Source organism: Mytilus californianus, unplaced genomic scaffold (genome assembly GCF_021869535.1).
Source record: "Mytilus californianus isolate M0D057914Y unplaced genomic scaffold, xbMytCali1.0.p SCAF_51, whole genome shotgun sequence".
Classification (NCBI taxonomy): domain Eukaryota; kingdom Metazoa; phylum Mollusca; class Bivalvia; order Mytilida; family Mytilidae; genus Mytilus; species Mytilus californianus.
This window is the reverse complement of record NW_026262703.1, coordinates 1,287,074-1,308,505: the sequence shown is the minus strand read 5'-3', so window position 1 is coordinate 1,308,505 and position 21,432 is coordinate 1,287,074. Positions and strand designations below refer to the sequence as shown.

Here is a 21,432-nt window from a genome sequence, read left to right as displayed (position 1 = left end):
TGATCTTAACTTTTCCTTCCTTTACTTCAAACAGGAAAAGCATATTATGTTTATAACATGTATAAATAGTGAAATTATAATTTGTATAAATAAAAGACAAAGACATTTAAATACTTAATCAGTAATCTGTAAAATACGTAACATTTCACCTTTGAGAGGGGAAGTGATATTTTTATAATATATGCCTCACTTGAAACATAACTTAATGAAAGGGAAGTATACTACTCCAACCAATTATAGATATACATGTAGACAAATATGCCGCCCAATCGGTATTAAAGTGGAGCGCTATGTCTTAGATCATATTACATGTATTGTTCTCATATACTCTATAATACATGTTTCGCTAGTATTTACTATATAAATTGTAATATGTAGTATACCATAGGACGTTCTATACTCCATGGCGCTTATTACTGTGTTTGGTATTGTGGTTTTTAGATATATTTTCATAGCAGGTAGGATTATTTGCACGGAAATGAATATCCGCATTATAAATTAATGTTATTCTGATCGTAGTGGAAAGTTATTCATATCATTTAAAAAAAGATAATATTTACAATTAATTTTCGTCGTTCTGAACGAGCTCGAAGTAGCCCAGACCTCACAGTAACCAGTGTCGTTAGAATATAAAAGACGTGAACATTTTTAACCATTTCATTGTGTTCATTGCTCACTCACAAAACAGTAAATGCAGTTATCAACAATATAAATTTCAATAAAAAATATATTTATATTTATATTTATGTAAATGATACTATGGAAATCAAATGAGGTGCACTGTATTTTAGTATGAACCCTTTAAAAAATAAAAATCAGATAAAACTTGATAAATTTGTTTCGTCCTATGCGCTTTTCTGTATTTATCTTCATATGGAAAGATCGTACCATTAAAAATTTATAGCAAAGTTACCTCAAATTATAATATATAATATTTACTGAGTTAAACTAAAATTGAAAAATATGTTGTTTGACGCGTGTCATCAATCTGCGAGTCAAAGGGGATTAAACGTTTACCCCGTCCGTCAGGTAATTCTCCATTAAGTTTTTCCGCTTCTTTTTCTAAATATCTTCAATACATTTATTAGATGTAATAAAAAATCATTAGATTTTAAGGATGTTCGCTCCTCTGGTTTTTTCATGTACTGCCATTAAATTTTTTCCCAACTTACCCCTACTTTTCTTTGCATAATTTGATAACATACAGTTTTACTGTGCTTATTGATTTTTTTTTTTCCTACATTGGCTAGAGGTATAGGGAGAGGGTTGAGATCTCAAAAAATATTTTTAACCGCATTTTTTAGTCTTTCCCAAGTCAGGAGCCTCTGGCATTTGTTAGTCTTGTATTATTTTAAATTTTAGTTTCGTTTAAATATATTTCGGAGTTTTATATGACGTCCATTTTCACTGAACTAGTGCATATTTTTGTTTGGGGGCTAACTGTAGCACGCTTCCGTGTGAGGAATTTTCTCGCTGTATTGATGACCCATTGGTGGCCTTCAGTTGTTTTCAGCTCTTTGGTTGGGCTGTTGTCTCTTTGACACATTCCCTATTTCCATTCTCAATTTAATTAAATGTAATTTTTGAGAATCTTATGAACCCTTGCTATTTGTTCATAGTTATTGAAGGAAAAAGGCACCAATGTTAAGTGTAAGAAGAATTTACAATGAAATATTTCCAGCCATATTTTCAAGGGCTTATATATATCTCGAACACAAGCACAGGGACCCTTCATTTTTTTCTGCTTTTTTTAGTTTCTTTATTTATATACTATCCATTTATAAATTTACAGTCTTTTGAAAAGCTTGTTATTTTAAAACAGAGTAGCGAACATCCTTAAAGAGAACTTATTAGTAGTATCTTTCTTGCTTTAGCGCAACTTTTGCGGCAGTTGTGGCCATTGAAATCGACACAGTGAAATTGTTTTAAAATATCTAAAAGTTGAGAGTAACGCAAAATGTTCCTTGCTAATTATTTCATTTTTAGTGCAATCAATGTCCGAACTTTTTACTGTCTGTTTTTTTTTTTTTTTTTTTTTGCTATGATGCTGTCGTCATCCCTCTGTTTCATTTGGAGGGTTAACGGTATTGAATGTTTTGATAAATCAAGACCATGTAAAAAATATATCCGTAAATAAGAGCTATTTTCCTAATGCTTTCTGTTTAAAGGTTTGGTTGGCTTGCTTGCTTTGTCTTAATTAATGTTTTCTCAAACTATCATTATACAAGCTGATGCTCTGCATGTCTATTGATTGCATATGTCAATCTTAATTACAAGACTGAGCAAACATTTATATATAACTAGTCATGTTTCCAAGAAAATATGTTTTTTCTATTTGTATTATTTCTGATTTTCTGTGTTAATTTTTTTCAGAGGCAGATTCTAATTCCAATAGTTCGTGTTTCCCGGTACCTGTGCAAAATGACATGTGTAAAGCCATAAACATTAGCTGTCCACAAGGATCGGTAATTTATAAACCAAACATCGAAGCTTCATCTGACGAATGTCCGGCTTCTGGTGAAAATTTTCAGAACAGTGGATCTCCTTGTGTTGGCAGACCAGGCGATCTTGAAGCAGATATAGCTGATTGCTTTTGGAAACAATCCTGTTTAATCCAGTTTCCTTTGCAACCGATTTATACACGAAAATGTATAAATGTGGCCCAATCAATCATAGTTCATGACTGGATTTGTATCAAAGGCAAGTAATACAAAAAAAACCAGTGCAACATATGCACTATAAAAATCAGTTGAAAAGGACTTTACTCATCAGGTCCGAGTACACAGTTATTTCGTAGTGCATTTCTTTTAGACAATAAATGAAAATTAAAAAAATCCCACCTGCGCTTTCTCAATAATATTTTTACAGTGTGTTGTACTACTTTTGGGACAAATTATATCAAAATTATAGAAAACTTCATCGGCTCTAACTCAAAATATGGACAATTCTATGTTAAGGGGGTCTTGAAATCTTTTGACAGCTTCCGAAGTGCTAATTTTTAACCTTTTTCAGCTGGACCAAATCACTACTTTACCGTTTAAAATTCATGACCCACATTTTTTTACAGTGTTATTTCATCCCCCTACTTGCTATTTGAGGCATAAAACATGAAGAAATACATTTGGAAGGGGTACTAAAAAAATTGGCAAGCAACACACTGTCCACACTAGGGACTATAAAGGACGATAACTGTGTACTCGGACCATCAGATCGATACAAAGCACAGAAGCAAGGAACAAATCAAACAGTGCAGGTAGAATGACACGTATACATCCCCACAACAAAAAGACACCAAGTACAGATATGAGAGTTCTCATAGTTACTGACAGCTAGCCCAAAGCCAATCAAAAATAAATAAAAAAATCATGCATCTATTAACAAATGATTAAGACTGAACCTTATAATTTCTACATCCCAGCAAACCAAGTTTAGAAAAACAGTACTTTGAGCTTCTCTATTTTACCACCTTAACGTTTATCTCAGACTACGTTTTGATTTCTTTGCTAAGTGTTTTAAGATGTTTAACAAACTGAGGAATATGTCAGGAGTTTGAGAATTCGATTGACGCTGAAAAATGAGTAAAATTGAGAATAAAAATTGGGAATGTGTCAAGAGACAGCCCGACCAAAGAGCAGATAACAGCCGAGGGTCACCAATGGGTCTTCAATGCAGCGAGTGTATGTTACATAGTTTAGAACTTAATTAGATAATTATGACAATCAAATATTTCCTTTGAAATCAACTTCTATGTTTTGTTCACCTTTTAGCTGAACAGACTAGTGTTTACTTTAAAGAATTAATATGTAAAAGCCAGTACATAGGAAGACATGCCAAAAGTGGTGTAATACTGAGCCATCAACATATACCATGGAATTACGACAGAACGATGTTTGATGACAATTTGAATAAGTTACAGATTTTAAAACCTGAGGAAACTTGTGAAACTACAATAATCGTACCTACTGCAGGCGGAAGCAGGGTTTTAGTAGAGATAAATTTATTTGACATCGATATACAGAACGATCAGCTGACCATTAATGAGATCATGGTTGACAAGGAAGATTTTCATAAAGAATTCCCGCCTAACACCCAGGTCAACATCAAATTTTCGTCGAAAACTGACAAATCTAAATCGGGTAAAGGCTTCGTTATATGTTTCAGAAGTAAGTTTAAAAGTACAATACTTTCAGAAATAGAGATAACTAGAGGATAAATATGGGAGCTTTCATACTGGGTCCACCGCTAGTAAGTAAGTGCATTGTTATACAATTTTAGAAGAACTCTGGGTTATCAAATTTAGCTTATACAAACGGAAGACATGCGTTTAATAGGTGCTTAACTAATGCATCCCCACATTGGCCCACAACATACTGTAATGCCTTCAAAATGTCCATGGTCAATGTAATAAAAAGAATATCTAATCGAAAATAAAAGAACTTCAACTCGTGACCGAACAACATTGAAAATAAACTCATGCGCTACGCGCATCCATGAATTAATGTGTTGCTCTGTTAATCATTGAATATGTTTCTATATTTGAATTCTTCTATTAGTTATTCTATAAGTAATGGTTTCTTGCATGTTCGCGTAACACGATCTTGTGTAGCGAATTATAAAACCGAATATTGCATTACTCAACTCCATTTTTTTTTTCAAAAGATGGAGAGCGGAAACAATTCATTAGTGACGGACGGAAAACACTGATTACGATTGGCCGGGTCATTTATAACAATGACACGAAGTTCGCTAAGATTATATGTAACACATAGTAAAGATAACAGGAATTACCAAATTTATTGGATAGCAGGCTACACCAACCACACAATAGTCGTTTAAACAAAGACAAACAACACACGGTGCATATAGTCTTACTTGATGCAGCAACAAAGTGGTGGGGTGTTAAATATCAATGTTCGACAGCTTGTCTTGATATCACTTTTAATTTCTTTGCCATTATAAATAATGATCAGAAAATATTCCACAATACTACGATAAAACTAGCCTTTTGTCATTTTAGAGCTGAGTACACATTCCATGTAGCAACTTTTTATTGTAAAAGAGTGACAGAAGATAACACATGGATATTTAAACTCATAAATCGAAACAAACTGACAATGCAATGGCAAAAAAACGAAAAACGACACAAAACCAACAGTACCCAAAACACAGCATAGAAAACTAAAGAAAATGCAACACGATCATCACCAAAAACCGGTACTGATCTCAGTTGATCATGAAGAGTAAGCAGATGTTGTAAATACAAACCTGGCTCGTAACAGTTGAACAATGCAATTTGACTGATACTAGATATTTCTTCTTCAGTTGCTGTTTTTCTGCTACACGTATACATATCACATATTCTTCTCTATATGATCAGAATAGAACATAATCTTGAACTACGTGCTTACATTATCTTTTTTTTCAGTACAATTGATGTCGGCATAAAGAGAGAAAATAAAATTCACTAAATAATGATTATAATAGATATTTTTTTGTCAATTTACAGGACTTTACAAACAAGAAAGCAATAACAAATCTGCATGTGACGGAATTTTCGGGTTTGGTAAAGACCCAAAGCTAACATTTGGTAAGATTAATGCAATTGCTATATACAAAAATTCCTTAAATTCATGATTACGGATAAAAACGTATTGTATGTTGGTACATTGATGTAAGCAACACAAAACCTTATCTCTTGACCACATGAATATATGGTGTTTTTTATGCACACCAGTTTTCCGGTATTTTAACTGAGCTCTGTTTTAACGATCACAGAAGGTTGCAACTCACATATAGATATATAAGGCCTTTGTTAGTCTTGTATCATTTTTAATTTTAGTTTCCTGTGTATAATTTGGAGTTTAGTATGACGTTCATTACCACTGAACTAGTATACATATTTGTTTAGGGGCCAGCTGAAGGACGCCTTCGGGTGCGGGAGTTTCTCACTGCATTGAAGACCCATTGGTGGCCTTCGGCTGTTGTCTGCTCTATGGTCGGGTTGTTGTCTCTTTGACACATTCCCCATTTCCATTCTCAATTTTATAAGATAGATGTGGTATGAGTGCCAATGAGACAACTCTCCATCCAAGTCACAATTTGTAAAAGTAAACCATTATAGGTCAAAGTAAGGTCTTCAACACGGAGTCTTGGCTCACACCGAACAGCGAACTATAATGGGCTCCAAAATGACTAGTGTAAACCATTCAAACGGGAAAACCAACGGTCTAATCGACATAAAAAAACGAGAAACAAGAAACACTTATGAACCACATAAACAAACGACAACTAATGAACATCAGATTCCTGACTTAGGACATGTGCAAACAAATGCAGCGAATTTAAACGTTTTAATAGTACCAACCTTCACCCTTATCTCAAACAGTTGTGTAACATCACAACATAGAAAGGCACACTATAAATTATCAATTAAAATGGCTTAACTCAATCAAAAGACATATTAACACTAGTGAACATACATTGAACGAATAATATATATATGTGGATATATACTGTCATCTGACACACATATCTTACCGAATTGATTATTTCGATAAATGTTTTCGTTTACTGCAGCACATTTGCATGAAATAGTTGCCACATGACGTTACGTATCGACAATCAATCAATCAATATGTACGTGCTTGCAAAGAAACTAACAGCTCATACCCGCATATATCATTCTTTCAAGCAAAGAAATGATTATCTTACTTATGATGGCGAGTGTAAATCGAAACGTTTAACATAGACCTACCGAATTATACTTAAGTGTCTAATTATTGGGTTTATACTTACGCGAACAACACGACGGGTGTACGTGTCACGTGTTGAAAATGGTCGGATTCGGAGCACATGATATCACCCGTTGCTCAGTTTCATTATTGTGTTTTGATAGTGTTGTTTGTCTTTAGGTTGTTTTTCTGTTTTTTTGTAATGCCATTGTCAGTTGGATTAATGTGTTTGATTATTTCTTTAGTATATAACGCCTCCTTTTGCCAACATGTTTTGTATGTTTCGGTTAACGATGCTTTACTTGTATTATTTGGGAATAATGCTCATTCTTAGACAAAATCTTTCAATTTTTTTGTGCATTCCTCAGGCGTTGATAATTTTACTCGGCGATCTGACATTGTTTAAAAAGAAGGTTAAACATTAATTAGAAATTGAACGTTGATTTTTGTAAATTTATTGGGGTGTAAAAGCGTTGATCGAAGTACAATTTTACATTTTGTTTCAGCGCTTCATTCTAAAACTGTGCGCACGGTCAATACTTTGACAACCCTATGAAAATTCTAAAAGAAGCATTCAATTCTTAAATAATGTTTTAGCTTCTTTTTGAACACTGTCCGATCGCCGAGTAATACGTTCAATATTTCTAATTATATGTTTTGCTACAAACATGAAAACAGGATTTCTATAAAAAAATAATATTTACCTCAGCACTTTATTGTTGAAGCTCGTGTAATCATGAATGTTACATTTCATTTTGAAATGAAGGTTAAATTAAGAATGACGCGACATTACCGTTATGCAATTAAAATAACGTATTAAAATAAAATATACCTGTAATGTAATTATTAGCAGCCCAAAGTACATATTTGGATGTGGTAAATTTCAAAGGAGTTTTTCAAATTGCTCTTGGGTGAAATAAATTCAGGAGAAATGAAAATATTACGACTAAAATGCAAAATTACATGCATCATATTTTTTGTGAAGTTTTTCGTGTAAATTATTTTTAGTGAAAAACAAGAATGTGCATATAGTACACGGATGCCCCACTCACACTATCATTTTCTATGTTCAGTAGACCGTGAAATTGGGGTCAAAATCTAATTTGGCATTCAAATTAGAAAGATCATATTATAGGGAACATGTGTACTGGGTTTCAGGTTGATTGGACTTCAACTTCATTAAAAACTACGTATACCTTGACCAAAATCTTTAACCTGAAGCGGACAGACGGACGGACGAACGAACGAATGGACGAACGAACGAACGGACGGACAGACGAACGAACGGACGAACAGACGAACGGACGCACAGACCAGAAAACATAATGCTCCTCTACTATCGTAGGTGGGGTATAAAAATCAAAATTATGATTTTGTACGGTAATGAAGCGATAACCTAGCCACATAGACAAAACAAGATTATGTATGTATCAATTAAAAAACAATGACTTAATAATCAAATGAAATAACTTAAGACAATAAAAAATTAAAACTTCCACTAGGCAATTATGAAGGAATATGATATCAGAGATTTACAGAATTACACAGTAGTTCGGGATGGCCTAATACCCCCCCCCCCCCCCCCCCCAAAAAAAATCACTCGGACAAATGTAGACATTACAATTATAAAGCTTTCAAAGAAAAATGAACAGTTGATAATTGAAGACAATTTAATGTTTAACTCTGTATCTTATGCGAAATCAACATTTGAAAATGAATATCTTATTGCAGACGAAGACATACAACTAGAACAAGGAACACCAGCTCCAACAGAGGATAGTACAACAGTAGCTACAACAGCCATAAGCCACACAACCAAACCAACGCCTAGTACTGATCAACAATGTACAAAATGCTTGGAAAGAAAACGTTCGAGAGAAAAATGTAAAACACTTTGTTGCAAAGGGCAAGTAACTCATCCACAATGTCAGAGCCAAGCGTCTCCAATAATAACAGCAACACCTACTCATGGAAAATGTAAAGTCAAGAAGAACAGAATCGATAAGCTTTGTAAAAATTGTGTCAAAGGCAAGATCAAATGCGCGAAAAAAGACAATTGTTATTCATGTTGTCCAGGCAAAACCATTTCTGCGAAATGTAGGAAGGGAAGACAGGGTCGTAACAGAAATAGGAAAGACAAGAAAAAGAAGAAAACGAAAAATAAGAAAGACAAAAACAGTTCTTGAATTTCGAACACTCTTTAATAAATGTTGTTTCTTTGGTTATATTATCCAATATACACATTAGAAAACATATTACAATAAATAAATTTGGTGTATTTACTGTCTTCTGATTGGTTAAAAGTATTACCTTTATTTTCAATGTTGTGAATTTTTATGGCGGATTATTCAATGTGAAGAATCAAAAATTAATTTTATGGTTCAATAAATTCAAAATAAATAATAGCCATTCATTAATTAATCAAAACTTTAAAAAATATAAGATACAATGGGGGAAAATAAATTGGGATATGACGTATACGTCAATGAGGCAGCAAGCCAACGTAAAAAAGACATCTAGAGATAAAAATACAGTCTCCAATAGTAGAATAGTGTCTATACAATGTGTAAAACTCCAAATCGTCCATCGTTTACGCAAGTTGTGAATAATTAAAGAGAAATTTTAAAGATATGTTATCAACAGCAACATTCTACGCAAAATTTATTATAAGTCTCATAAGATTACCACGGTTCCTCGTATGAAATAGGCACATAAAATTGTGACAAGTTAGGTTTGCCTTAAAAAGTCGTTTTCTTGCATTTTCATATTTTCATATTTTCTTACATTTGGTAGTTGTATCTTATTTGAACAGATAAAAGAGAGGCAAAAGATACCTAAGGGCCATTCAAACTGAGAACGTCATGGTTAAAAAAGAAAAGACAAAAGACAAACAATAGTACACAAAACACAACATATAGAAAACTAAAGACTGAGCAACACGAACCCCATTCAAACTGGGTGTGATCTCATGTGTTCCGGCAGGGTAAACAGATTTTAAATCACATGATTTGATGTCAATGTTGTTTTATTTACAAGAGTGCACACGTTGAAATGTCTCGCCATCTTTACTTATCATTGATATTAATGTGTATAGCCCTAAATATAAAGTTTTACTACAACTATCACATAAACTTAACATGATCCAACAAAATGAGGTTAAGGTCATATAAACCAAACAAGAAATACATGTTCACCTTACACTCATTCAATACACTAAATATAGCTGACCTATTGCATATAGTTTCTAAGAAACAGACTTAACCAAGAAAACTAAACATTGACCAATGAACCATGAAAATGAGGTCAAGGTCAGATGAGCCATGCCAGCAAAACATGTACAGCTTGCAATCCTTCAATACAATAAATATAGTTGACCCATTGCTTATAGTTTTAGATAAAAAAAAAACCAGACCAAATCACAATAACGTAACACTGAGCAATGAACCGTGAAACTGAGGTCAAGGTTAAATAAAACTGTCATGTACATCACGAAATATTTCCATACACCAAATATAGTTTACCTATTGCATATAGTATTAGAAAAAAAGACCAAAACTCAAAAGCTTAACTTTGACCACTGAACCATGAAAATGAGGTCCAGGTCAGATGAAACCTGCCAGCTAGACATGTACACCTAACAATCATTACATACACCAAATATGGTAGACCTATTGCATACAGTATAAGAAAAACAGACCAAAACACAAACACTTAACTATAACCACTGAACCATGAAAATGAAGTCAACGTCAGATGACACCTGCCAGTTGGACATGTCCACCTTACAGATCTTCCATACACCGAATATACTAGACATATTGCTTATAGTATCTGAGATATGGACTTGACCACTAAAACATAACCTTGTTCACTGATCCATGAAATGAGGTTGAGGTCAAGTGAAAACTGTCTGACGGGCATGAGGACCTTGCAAGGTAAGCACATACCAAATATAGTAACAATGTATCCTATAACTCATAATAAGAGAGAAATTAACATTACAAACATCTTAACTTTTTAAAAGTTTTCACGAAACCATGAAAATGAGATCAAGGACAATGGACATGTGACAGACGGAAACTTCGTAACATAAGGAATCTATATACAAAGTATGAAGCATCTACTTCTTCCACCTACTAATATATAAAGCTTTAAAGAAGTTAGGTGACGGCGCCGCCGGATCACTATCCCTATGTCGAGCTTTCTGCGACAAAAGACAAAAACATAATAACAAAATTGATTTGATAACACTATGATATCCTCTATGATAACTACATCGGTGGATTGGTGCTCATCTAGTTAGGTGCGGGATGTATTGTGGTCCAAAAAAGTGTCCTGTGAAAAGGTGTCATTTCAATGTGACTTAATTTCATGATAAAATACTACTAAATTCCGTCATGCAAGGTTGATTTTCAATAAGAGGACACTGAAATGTTTTGGCTATATTTGATTTTCTATTACTAAAACCGACCAATCAAGAAGAGGGTTTCTTATCGTCGAGTTGCAAGTTGCGAGTTGAAAAGGCCGAGTTGCGAGTTACAAAAGTCGAGTTACGAGTTACGAATGTCGAGTTGCGAGTTACGAATGTCGAGTTGCTAGTTATGAAAGTCGAGTTGCGAGTTACGAAGGTCGAGTTGCAAGTTACAAAAATATTATGTTTCTCTGATTTCTTAAGAATTATATATAAACGGTCGTGTCGTCTGATTTTTGAAACAGAATTTTCAGGTTTACTTCGCATTTAATAAACAAAGCATGCATGTACCCGAACTTAGTTATACATTGCACGAGGAAGGGTCCCGGTATTTTGATTGCAGGATTTGAAAGAGTTATGTGATACTTATTTATAAGAGTCTGTATGTTGCAAAGTCAAGCACGCTTAAATTTCTTTCATGAGAACGACATTGTTCATTTTCTAACATAAAACAGGATATACTGTAGATATAAGACAAAATGTATACCGTACTGAACAAACCAAGCATAAGAAGATAAATCATGTAGACAAATGAAATATACCTTCAAACAGGGGCGGATACAGGCGGGGGCGTAGCGGGCGTGCGCCCCCCCCCCCCCCCTAAAATTTGCAAAGCATGGGTTGTCCTCAGCTTAATAAAGTATCTAAAGAGACGACGAAAATTAAAGTCGTCGCATTCCATTCGTTTTAACATTCAAATTGTATTATAAACAGTAAGTTTAACAGAACCAACGTGAATTGATTACTCATCAACTGAACTACGGTTTATTTAAGTTCTATAAATATTATATACTTCAAAGGAATGTGTCAAACGCGGTAGTGCGTTTGATGACAAGTATTAGAGGCTTTTAGCAGTTAAAGTAAAAACAATTGCTACATTGGTTTTTATAAACAATTTCTTTGATAATCGAAGTTTCAAAACATCCCTAACTCACATTCCCACGAAGTAGGTGAATGTGCCCTACCCGCGGTTGGGTTGGTTATTTCATCATGGCACAGCCAAGACAACAATCCAGGTTAAATTCATTCTTAATGAAAAATAGAAATACTGTTTCAAGCGAAAGGTTTGTTTATTAATTTGTATCATTATTTAATATCTCTGTGTCTATATATATTTCTCACTTGCAAAACTTAAATTTTGCCGAAGTATGCATAAACGATCAAGGCCCCCGACCCGTACCACCGTATTACATGGGATCCCAAGAAAATAAACATAACTTCGTAAAAGCATCTAATTTTGATTTTAGTGGTTTGCGGCGAAAACAGTATATATAAAGTCTGGCACGACCTCCGAAAATCAAAAAATTAAAAACTCATTATGAATCTCTTAGGGCGTAAGCTAGGGATGTTTTCTGGTAAATATATGGGGTTAGGTCCGTGTAACACTTATCAATTCAAAATTTTAAAACGTTTTGAAATTTTCGATTTTTTTAATTTAGATCAAAGTTTTAAATTTTTTTAAATTTTCACCAAATTATTAAAATTTCAAAATTCTAAATATCGTTTTTAAATTTGATAGTTTAGATATTTGGTCAAACTTTGAAAGTACTAAACTTACAGACATACAGTTTTGATAATTTCGCTTTTTGAAATTTTAATTTTTTAAATTTTTTGATGAAGATATCAAAAATAGAAAAGGGGCGAAAAGAGGGGTACCTGTAAACTGCGAAACGGAATAAAAGCGGAAAGAAACGAAACAAAATGAAATGAACAGTTGCTGTTGCTAAAATGTCAATGTATAAAATAAAATCAGGGGCAGACAGTTGTAATCGGTGAAAAATTGGATAACAAAATAAATATTTCTCAAAAGCGGTGAATTCACGGCTCTGATTATGATCATTCTTAGTTAGGAATAAAAAGCCCGAAATATATCAAATAATGTTTAATTGCAAAATAAAAGATTAAAAGAAGAAGTCGTTTTTTTATTAAACAAATTGGACATCACATGAGATAACAGTATCCTGATATTTTTAAGGTTTTGCATCTATTGCAAATTTTTTATTTAAACCTATTTAAACCGGCATCAAACAAGTAGATTTACTCTTTAAAAAATCTCTAATATTAGCTTAGCGTTTCAGATAAATAATTCAGATCTATTTGATTTCCCCAGCGCCCAACATTTAGAAGTAACAGTGAAAACTGACCAACTCGCGGTAGGCCAAATAGTATGGTAACTAAAGGTTAATTATGTTTATATTTTCTGCTGCACTTTAGGCAATAGAATAAAATTCCCTTAAATTTGATTTCATTTTTTTGGCTATTCGACTTCTTACTAATTGTAATCATGTCGGCCTAGTCAGGGAACGACCGTTTTACTTCTAAGGGGGTGGGGGTGGGGGTGGGGGGGGGGGGGGGTATGTTTTTTTCTGAAGTTCTGAGTCCAGATTTTCCCCATACCTTATAGTGTTAAATCTTGAACCAAATATATTGATTTATAGCGTTGAAAAAAATAATAAGATTAGCGCGAAAAGAAATTTCTCACTTCGACAAATACCTATACCCCTCCCGCTTTTAAATTAAACGGTTGCTCCCTAAGACAACGGTTTTGACTTATGCTTGTAAAAGGTATATGCATTTATCATATATATAGCTCCACTAGGGGTCCCAAATCCGCCACTGATTTTAAATAGCAAATAAAAGGAAACGGGATTTTTTTTGTATAATGGGATAGTTCCGTATTTGTTATTTGTACATTTTTAAGTTACCGCACGACAATCAACTTTCAGCAGAGTAAAAGTACGCAGCGAAGTCTAGTCGTCAGAATAAGGCGTATAGAAAGGGTGCTAAGCTCTCTACACGTTAAGAACCCCGGCAGTAACTCGTAGGTTTGCTGCAAGGCAACATTTCAGTCCCTATCCAATATACCCTCATTTTCAAGTATGTGTCATACAAAGTCAATCCTCACCATGAACGAACTCTTACATGACCTACCTGTTGTATTTATTGTTAATTTGTTATCGTCCTGAACATGCATGAAATATTTGCCACTAGAAACCAACAATCAATCATTTAAAATAGGTCGCTTATATACAAGTCATAAAGAAACTTAGGTTTCAACTCCCTCGGGCAAAGTAGCCCTTAGATGGATTTTGATATGTTTAACTTTCCTTTTGGCCAAACACCTCTTCAATTGTTTCGGTTCTTATATTTACTTGACTTTTAAATATTCAAATTTCTCAGCGTTTCGTAGATAAATGCTTTACTTAAAATTCAGCGCTTTACATTGTCATGGTTTTTCGAAAACAACATTGGTGTATGGCCAAAATGGTAAAATCCATCCTCTGAGCGTGGCACTCCCTTTAGACGCCCCATTCTGACTGGACGTAGCTGCGTACTTGTACTTTGCTCAAATTTGATTGTCCTACGATAACTTAAAAATGCGCAAATAACAAATACGGAATTTATCTATTGATACAAAAATATCCTGTTTCCTTAAATTTAAGTCGCTATTCAAAAACAGAGGCGGATTTAGGGGGCCGCCCACCTCTAACGGAGCTACATATATAATAAATGCAAATCCTTTTTACAAGCATCGGTCCTAAGTTGTCTAACTAGGCCCCCACATTTTCAAATTCATGGATTCACACCTGAAAAAATGTACCATTATCGAAGCCCCCCATGGATGTATCCAAGTCAAATATAGTGTCACCTTAGTGACAATATTAATATTTCCGATTCTCAAAAAGATTACCATCTAGATTGGTCACTTGATCATATGTTAATCGTTGATATGAACTTTTTAAAATTATTTCAAATTACTATTTCAAAATGTCGACACCTACAAATGAATATATGGGCGCTTAATGTACAGCGGCAGCTATTACATAAATATGCAGGCTTAAAATAATTAATTATGGTTACGCTTATATGGTATAAATGTATTCAGCTTTTAGAAGACTAGCACGATCAGTTGGATGTTAACATTAGATACATTAAAACAGTATCCTGGCTCCAAGCTACTGATATTTGATGTTACTCTTAAATTCAGCGTGTATAGCAGGTAGCAGTGTAAAATAGATATCAACAACCTCCCAGATTCGTGGCTAGCACAACGTTCATTGCGACTTCTTTTTATAATTATTTATTTTGTAATTAAAAATGATGTGAAATATTTCGTTTTATTCCTAACAAAGGAACAGTTTTAGTGAATGTTATGGCGTGTGTTTTTACGGTATGAGCACGGAAGCCTTGTCTGTCACAAGTTCACAGTGGGATATCCAGTGAACGAGAACAAAAGAAAATTCACTCTTCTTATGATAAGAGTCGAAAAAGTCAATTATAAAACAATGCCGGGACGATACTGATCAAAAGCTATTTCTAACTGATAATTGTTCATTTTAAATAAATTAATTGTGAAACTGTGTTATAAGAAGTATACATGCAAATACACGATGTTTTATGTTCAGTATTTATCGAGATAATTGCATTAGAAGCTTGTGAAACTGAGATATAAAAAATCATGAACATACAAAATCTAGAGATCTTTCGGGTGACCAATTTTCTGAGTGTTCCAAAAAGTCCTTAGCATGTTACAAGTTCCCAAGGTTTACTTATTTTTTCACACCTAAGTTATCAAGCACACCGGTCTGCTCTTGTCAGATGTACATCCAGAAGAGAAATGTTGTCTTTTTGTGAATATAAAAATTTAAAAGTCTTTCTGTGCAGGTTAAGAAATTAAAGATAACTATTTTTATAAAGTAGGTATCTTTCTTCTATTTTTATACAATTTTAAGAAAAGGTCGTCATAAGTTTTGTACATGTATTTGCGGTCTTCTTGATCTATTCACATTCAATGTTTACATCGAGATAAGGTCCGTTTGAATTTGCTTAGTAACTTAATTTTAAAAGTGCCAATCTTTGCTGCATATCAATCGATTCCTTTGGAATTTTTTCCCTGACTTTCTCAGATCTAGCTGTGTATATATTCGGATAATCAGCATGTTCCAGAAAGGTATACAGCCAGTAGAAAAATAAATTGAAGTTGGTACTCCAGGAATTTATTCGCATAGCAACATTTTAAACCAATTTTACATCAAGCTTCTATAGCCTGCTGTACTCGTCGTTTGCTACTTAAGGAGGGAAATGATAACATTGAATGGAAGTTTTGTTTTTATTTTAACTTATTTCTATTTTTACTATTTACCAGAACGTTTTCCCGTGAATCCATAATTGATAGCGTCCTTCCTAAAATGGGACAAACATTGAGAAGATCTAGTTTTCAATATTTACAGGGGAGGTAATATGTTGTCACTAGATTTCCCACTGATGCAGCCTTGATACAAATGTTGTAGTTTCAGATATCAGCTGGGTATTGTACATTTTTTTTAAAAAAAAATGTGCTTCCTTTTCATTTTAATATCATGTTTAGCCTGCCACTATAGCACCTGAAAAAAAGTTTTACCCAGGTAAGTATGGCATCAAGTTGTACTTTCGGGCATCTGCCATCCATATTTTGGAAAAGCGTAGGTTTTTTTTTAAAGAATAGTTTGATTCTGAATTCCTTGAGAAAAAAATTGTCTAAAATGGAAGTGAATAAATTTAAATATTATTTCTACTGAAAATTAGGAGAAAACATATATATATTGATAATAAGTTTCTAATAAATTGTTCGGATTTTAATGAAAACAAAACACATTTGGTGTTTTATTTCTGAAAATATTTGAAATAAATGTATCCTTAAAGGACGCATGCACCCCAAAAAAAAATGAATTAAATAGCCATTGTGCATCATATAAAAAAACGTTTTAAAAAAGTCAAAAAAGTTATTTGTCAGCATGTTATTCCTAAATTAACTTGATTGATTTGGTTATAATTAACCCGTTTTTTAGAAAGAAGTTACACATTCCAATACTGCTTCTTTTGTCTCTTTTACAAAAGTATCTTTGACAGCTACATGTATAGAATATAGAATGGAAACGGGGAATGTGTCAAAGAGACAACAACCCAACCAAAATATGCAAGTCAACCCAAGGCCACCAATGGGTCTTCAACACAGCGAGAAATCCCACACCCAGAGGCAGCCCCGAGTAGGCCCCGAAACACAATGTACACTGTATCAAGAATATGGACGCATTTCTATGCTCCAAAACATGTAGATGAACCAAAATTAAAACATATACAAGACCAACAAAGGCTAGATGTTCCTGACTTAGGACAGACGCAAAAATGCGGCGGGGTTAAACAGGTATTATGAGCGCTCAACCTTCCCCCTTCACCTCTAGCCAATGTAGACATAAAAACGTCCACAATTTTGAGTGCCACTGTCAAAGAATAAATTTTGGGGTTCCTAACAAATATTGACTCTGCAGCTGCCACAAAGAGTCCTATAGAAGGGTCTTTAACATATATGTACTATATTTTTGTTGCTATCAAAATTTAACGAAATCTGCAGAAGGGGTCTTTTACATATATGTACTATAATAGTTTAGTTGTTATTTCCCTTTACGTTTAATATGACGGTGCTATCTATGAAATTTAATAATAATTAGAATACAAGCCATCCGCTGTATTTAAAAAGGCTATCTGTTTCTTTAGAAAATAACCATACTTTGCGTAGTGATTATGTAAGCAATCCATTTATTTGTTTTACACGAGACTCAGATGAAGCCCAAACAACAAAAACGTCCAAACAACAAAAACACCAAAAAATTAAAATAGTTTTCCCCATTTTCACGCAAATCTAATTTTGTAACTCGCAACTCGACTTTCGTAACTCGTAACTCGACTTTCGTAACTCGCAACTCGATTTTTGTAACTCGCAACTCGACTTTCGTAACTCGCAACTCGACATTTGTAACTCGCAACTCGACTTTCGTAACTCGCAACTCGACTTTTGTAACTCGCAACTCAACTTTCGTAACTCGCAACTCGACATTTGTAACTCGCAACTCGACTTTCGTAACTCGCAACTAGACATTTGTAACTCGCAACTCGACTTTCGTAACTCGCAACTCGACTTTAGTAACTCGCAACTCGAGTTTTGTAACTTGCAACTCGATACTCGACAACAAGTGAATCTCATTTTTATTACACTCGTGGTGACATCTTTGTGGATTATTTTGAGATCTGCTGATTAGAGATGACATGCTTCTCTGATTACAATTATAGGGATTATTTTGACAGATTAACATACTGTTTAATTTATGGTTGTTTCTCAATGAAAGGTTAATTAGAATTCTTCTTGGACGTAAAATATTGCTCAAAGCTAACAATGAATGTTACTTATAATTGAACAATGTATGTTTGGTTCTCATGTTAGTTCACAAATTATTTTAGACCTTTACACCCAATTTAAAATAACCTTGACAAGTCTCACTACTAGCCTTGTTTGTAGTCTGCTCGACTGTCTTCTCTACTACTTGATTGTCTATTATTGTCCTTTGTATCCCAATGAATTCTTTAGAAAACTATTTAGTAACGCTTCGAATACCAGATAATTAGTTTGTTTGGTGTTTAAAGCTCTTCAATTACTTGATTACTCTTCGTTGCCTAATCTAGTTTGCTAATAGATATCATGTAACTCAAAAGGCATGTTTGTTTCGCGTTGATTTTTTCGTTTGAATTGTTTCACATTTTGTCATGTCGGGGCGACCACTTTATATTCTAAGGGGGAGGGGGGCAATATTGTGAAAATCAAAAGTATTGCCTGGTTGTAAAATAATTTCCATCCGACAAAAACCCTACCCCTTAAAATGGTAACTGGTTGTCTCCTTAAATTTCTCATTGGCAATAATACCATTTCTCCTTATTTCATATACGACTTTGAATAATCAATGCAACAAATTGAAATATATAATATTTTATAAAACGACCTTGGCATAAAGATATAAGTATACAATGGGCAAACGTATTCTTTTCACCAATATCGAGTTTTCATATGCCATGATCTGGTCAGCAAAGTAACACATTAACAAAATGAAAAACATGTGAATATTACAATATTAACAGGTAAGTTTATAAAAATCACATTATAATTGGTATATAACTTAAAATGTCACAGTCCAACGGGTGACCATATCTTGGGTGGCTTAGACTTGTCCTCTTGTGCGTCTTCGTCGGTACTACTGTTGTAAACATCGTCTGCGGGTGTGGAGTAAGAAAAGTAAGGTGATTGTAGTGGTATAACTTGGAGAGGCATTTGATTGAATTTGAAAGAAGGATTACGCGACGTCGAAGTATTTGATTATATAAATAGGATTATACGAAGGCTGCATGGATACTGTATACTGGTCAAATAAGTGCTGTGATTGAGGTTGTTGTGGCTGGCACGTTAGCACAATTAACTGAAGGGTATTGCGGAATCATGTTATACGGAGTGGGATGGTGTTGAAGAACTGTTTGTTGAAATTGTTGATTCTGGTATGGCATATTGCTATACGTCTGCAAGACATTTTGATTTGGTTGAACAGAAGAACGTGCCTTTTTAAAAGTACACAAAGCTTTCATTTTCAGAATCCGAATTTATTTCTCGTTTCTTTTCATCTGCCCTTTCTACCATTTTAGGAAGCTCAATTCTGTCATTTTGTGTGACAGGTGGGATTTTACCATTATAAATAGACTTGAGACACATAAGATGGCGCATCAGCACATTTGGTTTAGAATATTTCAAAGGGTCTATTTTTCTTAAACGGCCTTTCATTACTTTCATAAATGAAGCGTCGTTTCTTTCTTTGTACTCGGAGAACTGGCTTTGCTCGGTTATGAGAGACTCTACCTCTAGACGTATGTTTCGAATTTTTGTCTGCAATGATTTTCTTTCCTCGCGAAACTCTTTGTGTTTTTCTTTCTGTCCACAAATCAGATAAGTAGAACAGCGGTCATTCTTGCACATATTATTTCCTTTGTTGTTGTCAGCCTTATGACCTCTAATGTGACAGTTTGTGCATCTAAAAATCAAAATAAACCCTTAAGAATGTGACAAATAAAAGTGTTCGTGATGACTTTTTTGTACTTGCATGACATTAAACAAATCTAGAATTTAAAATTGATACTATAAGTTGAAAGAGCATTAGTTAAGCAACAGAATAAGCTAAAACAAATATAGGTTATGGAGCTCTTTTCTGAGATAGGAATGTGACGTACTCATAAGTACCGGTATAATTCGTTTGACTTCTATAACATGTATAAATCTTCAGAAAATAATTCTTAAAAATCAACATTTTTTTTCTTGATGTAGGTTTGTTTGTCATATACGAACTCTGACTGTGAATATCATAATTTTGGGCCAACAATAAAAAAAAGTTACCCATCAGTCTATGTTGGTTCTATTTTTTTTGATAAAAATTAATACTTGATGAAGTAAGTATGAATAGTGTAACAGCCTTCTATTCAAAACAAAAACATTAGACATGTGCTTTAAACCTGTTTCATTGTACCATGTAACTTTTCTCATTTACATAACTATGACCAGCAACAAATTTGGACTTCATTTTAGTTATATGTCATCTGATTACTAAACTTTCTGACTGTATACATGATTTTTTATTTTTCATTATTCAATTTCTATAAGAAACCTTAGTAATATTTTCAAATGGACATTTTTAAAAACAACCTTAGTCAGAGTTCGTATATATCATACATTAACATACGTCAAGAAAAAAAAATGTTTAAGAATTATTTTCTGAAGATTTATAGAAGTCAAACGGCTATTTTATAATAAAAGTTGTGTTTGCTTTAAGCAGTCGATGTATGTCGTACAAACTAATTAACGAATCTAGTGTTCACCCGAATAGATAAGATAGCAAAAGAGAGAAAACATAATAAAGTAGATGTCACGACAAGAAAAAAATCTCAGAAAATCATAGATTGAGGAGCAAGAAAAATATATACAAAAAAAACATTTACCTATAATTTAAATTTCCTTGTGGTGGCGGTTCCTCTATTGGCATTTCCAGTTGTCTAAGTTGATGCTCTTTATCTGCCAGTTCTATCTTTTTCTGTGATAGTCTGTCTTCAAGCTTTCCAGAAATTTTGTTGAGTGCTGAAGATTCAGGTTCAAATTTACAAGTTTCTCTTTCATTTACGGCGACATTTTTTAATTCCATGAGGGCATTTTCAATTTGTCTCTTTGTAATACAGTTCCAAAAATGTATTGTATAAATTCCGTCCCAATTTGAGAAAGAAATTCAGTCACTGTCATATTATCCATTTTGGCAGTATATAAATGAATAAGATTGAATTATAGTTCATTTATAGTAGAAAGGATGGCATGTGAGTACTTTAAAAAAAAAT

General features: G+C 33.6%; 1 protein-coding gene across 4 annotated transcripts in view; it reads left to right on the top strand.

Moving 5' to 3' along the window:
- Positions 1 to 294: 294 nt before the first annotated feature.
- The window catches only part of LOC127703815 (uncharacterized), a 133,342-nt gene continuing 112,204 nt past the window's right edge, over positions 295 to 21,432 (top strand). The window contains exons 1-5 of one of the 4 annotated variants that reach the window (XM_052207888.1): positions 301 to 458; positions 2,374 to 2,700; positions 3,768 to 4,163; positions 5,507 to 5,587; positions 8,463 to 9,009. In XM_052207888.1, the coding sequence (XP_052063848.1) occupies positions 404 to 458; positions 2,374 to 2,700; positions 3,768 to 4,163; positions 5,507 to 5,587; positions 8,463 to 8,917 (1,314 nt within the window). In that variant the 5' untranslated portion in view covers positions 301 to 403 and the 3' untranslated portion in view covers positions 8,918 to 9,009. Of the gene's footprint in view, positions 459 to 2,373; positions 2,701 to 3,767; positions 4,164 to 5,506; positions 5,588 to 8,462; positions 9,010 to 21,432 lie in introns of those variants that run through there. The other 3 variants (XM_052207890.1, XM_052207889.1, XM_052207892.1) reach the window with 3 other exon arrangements.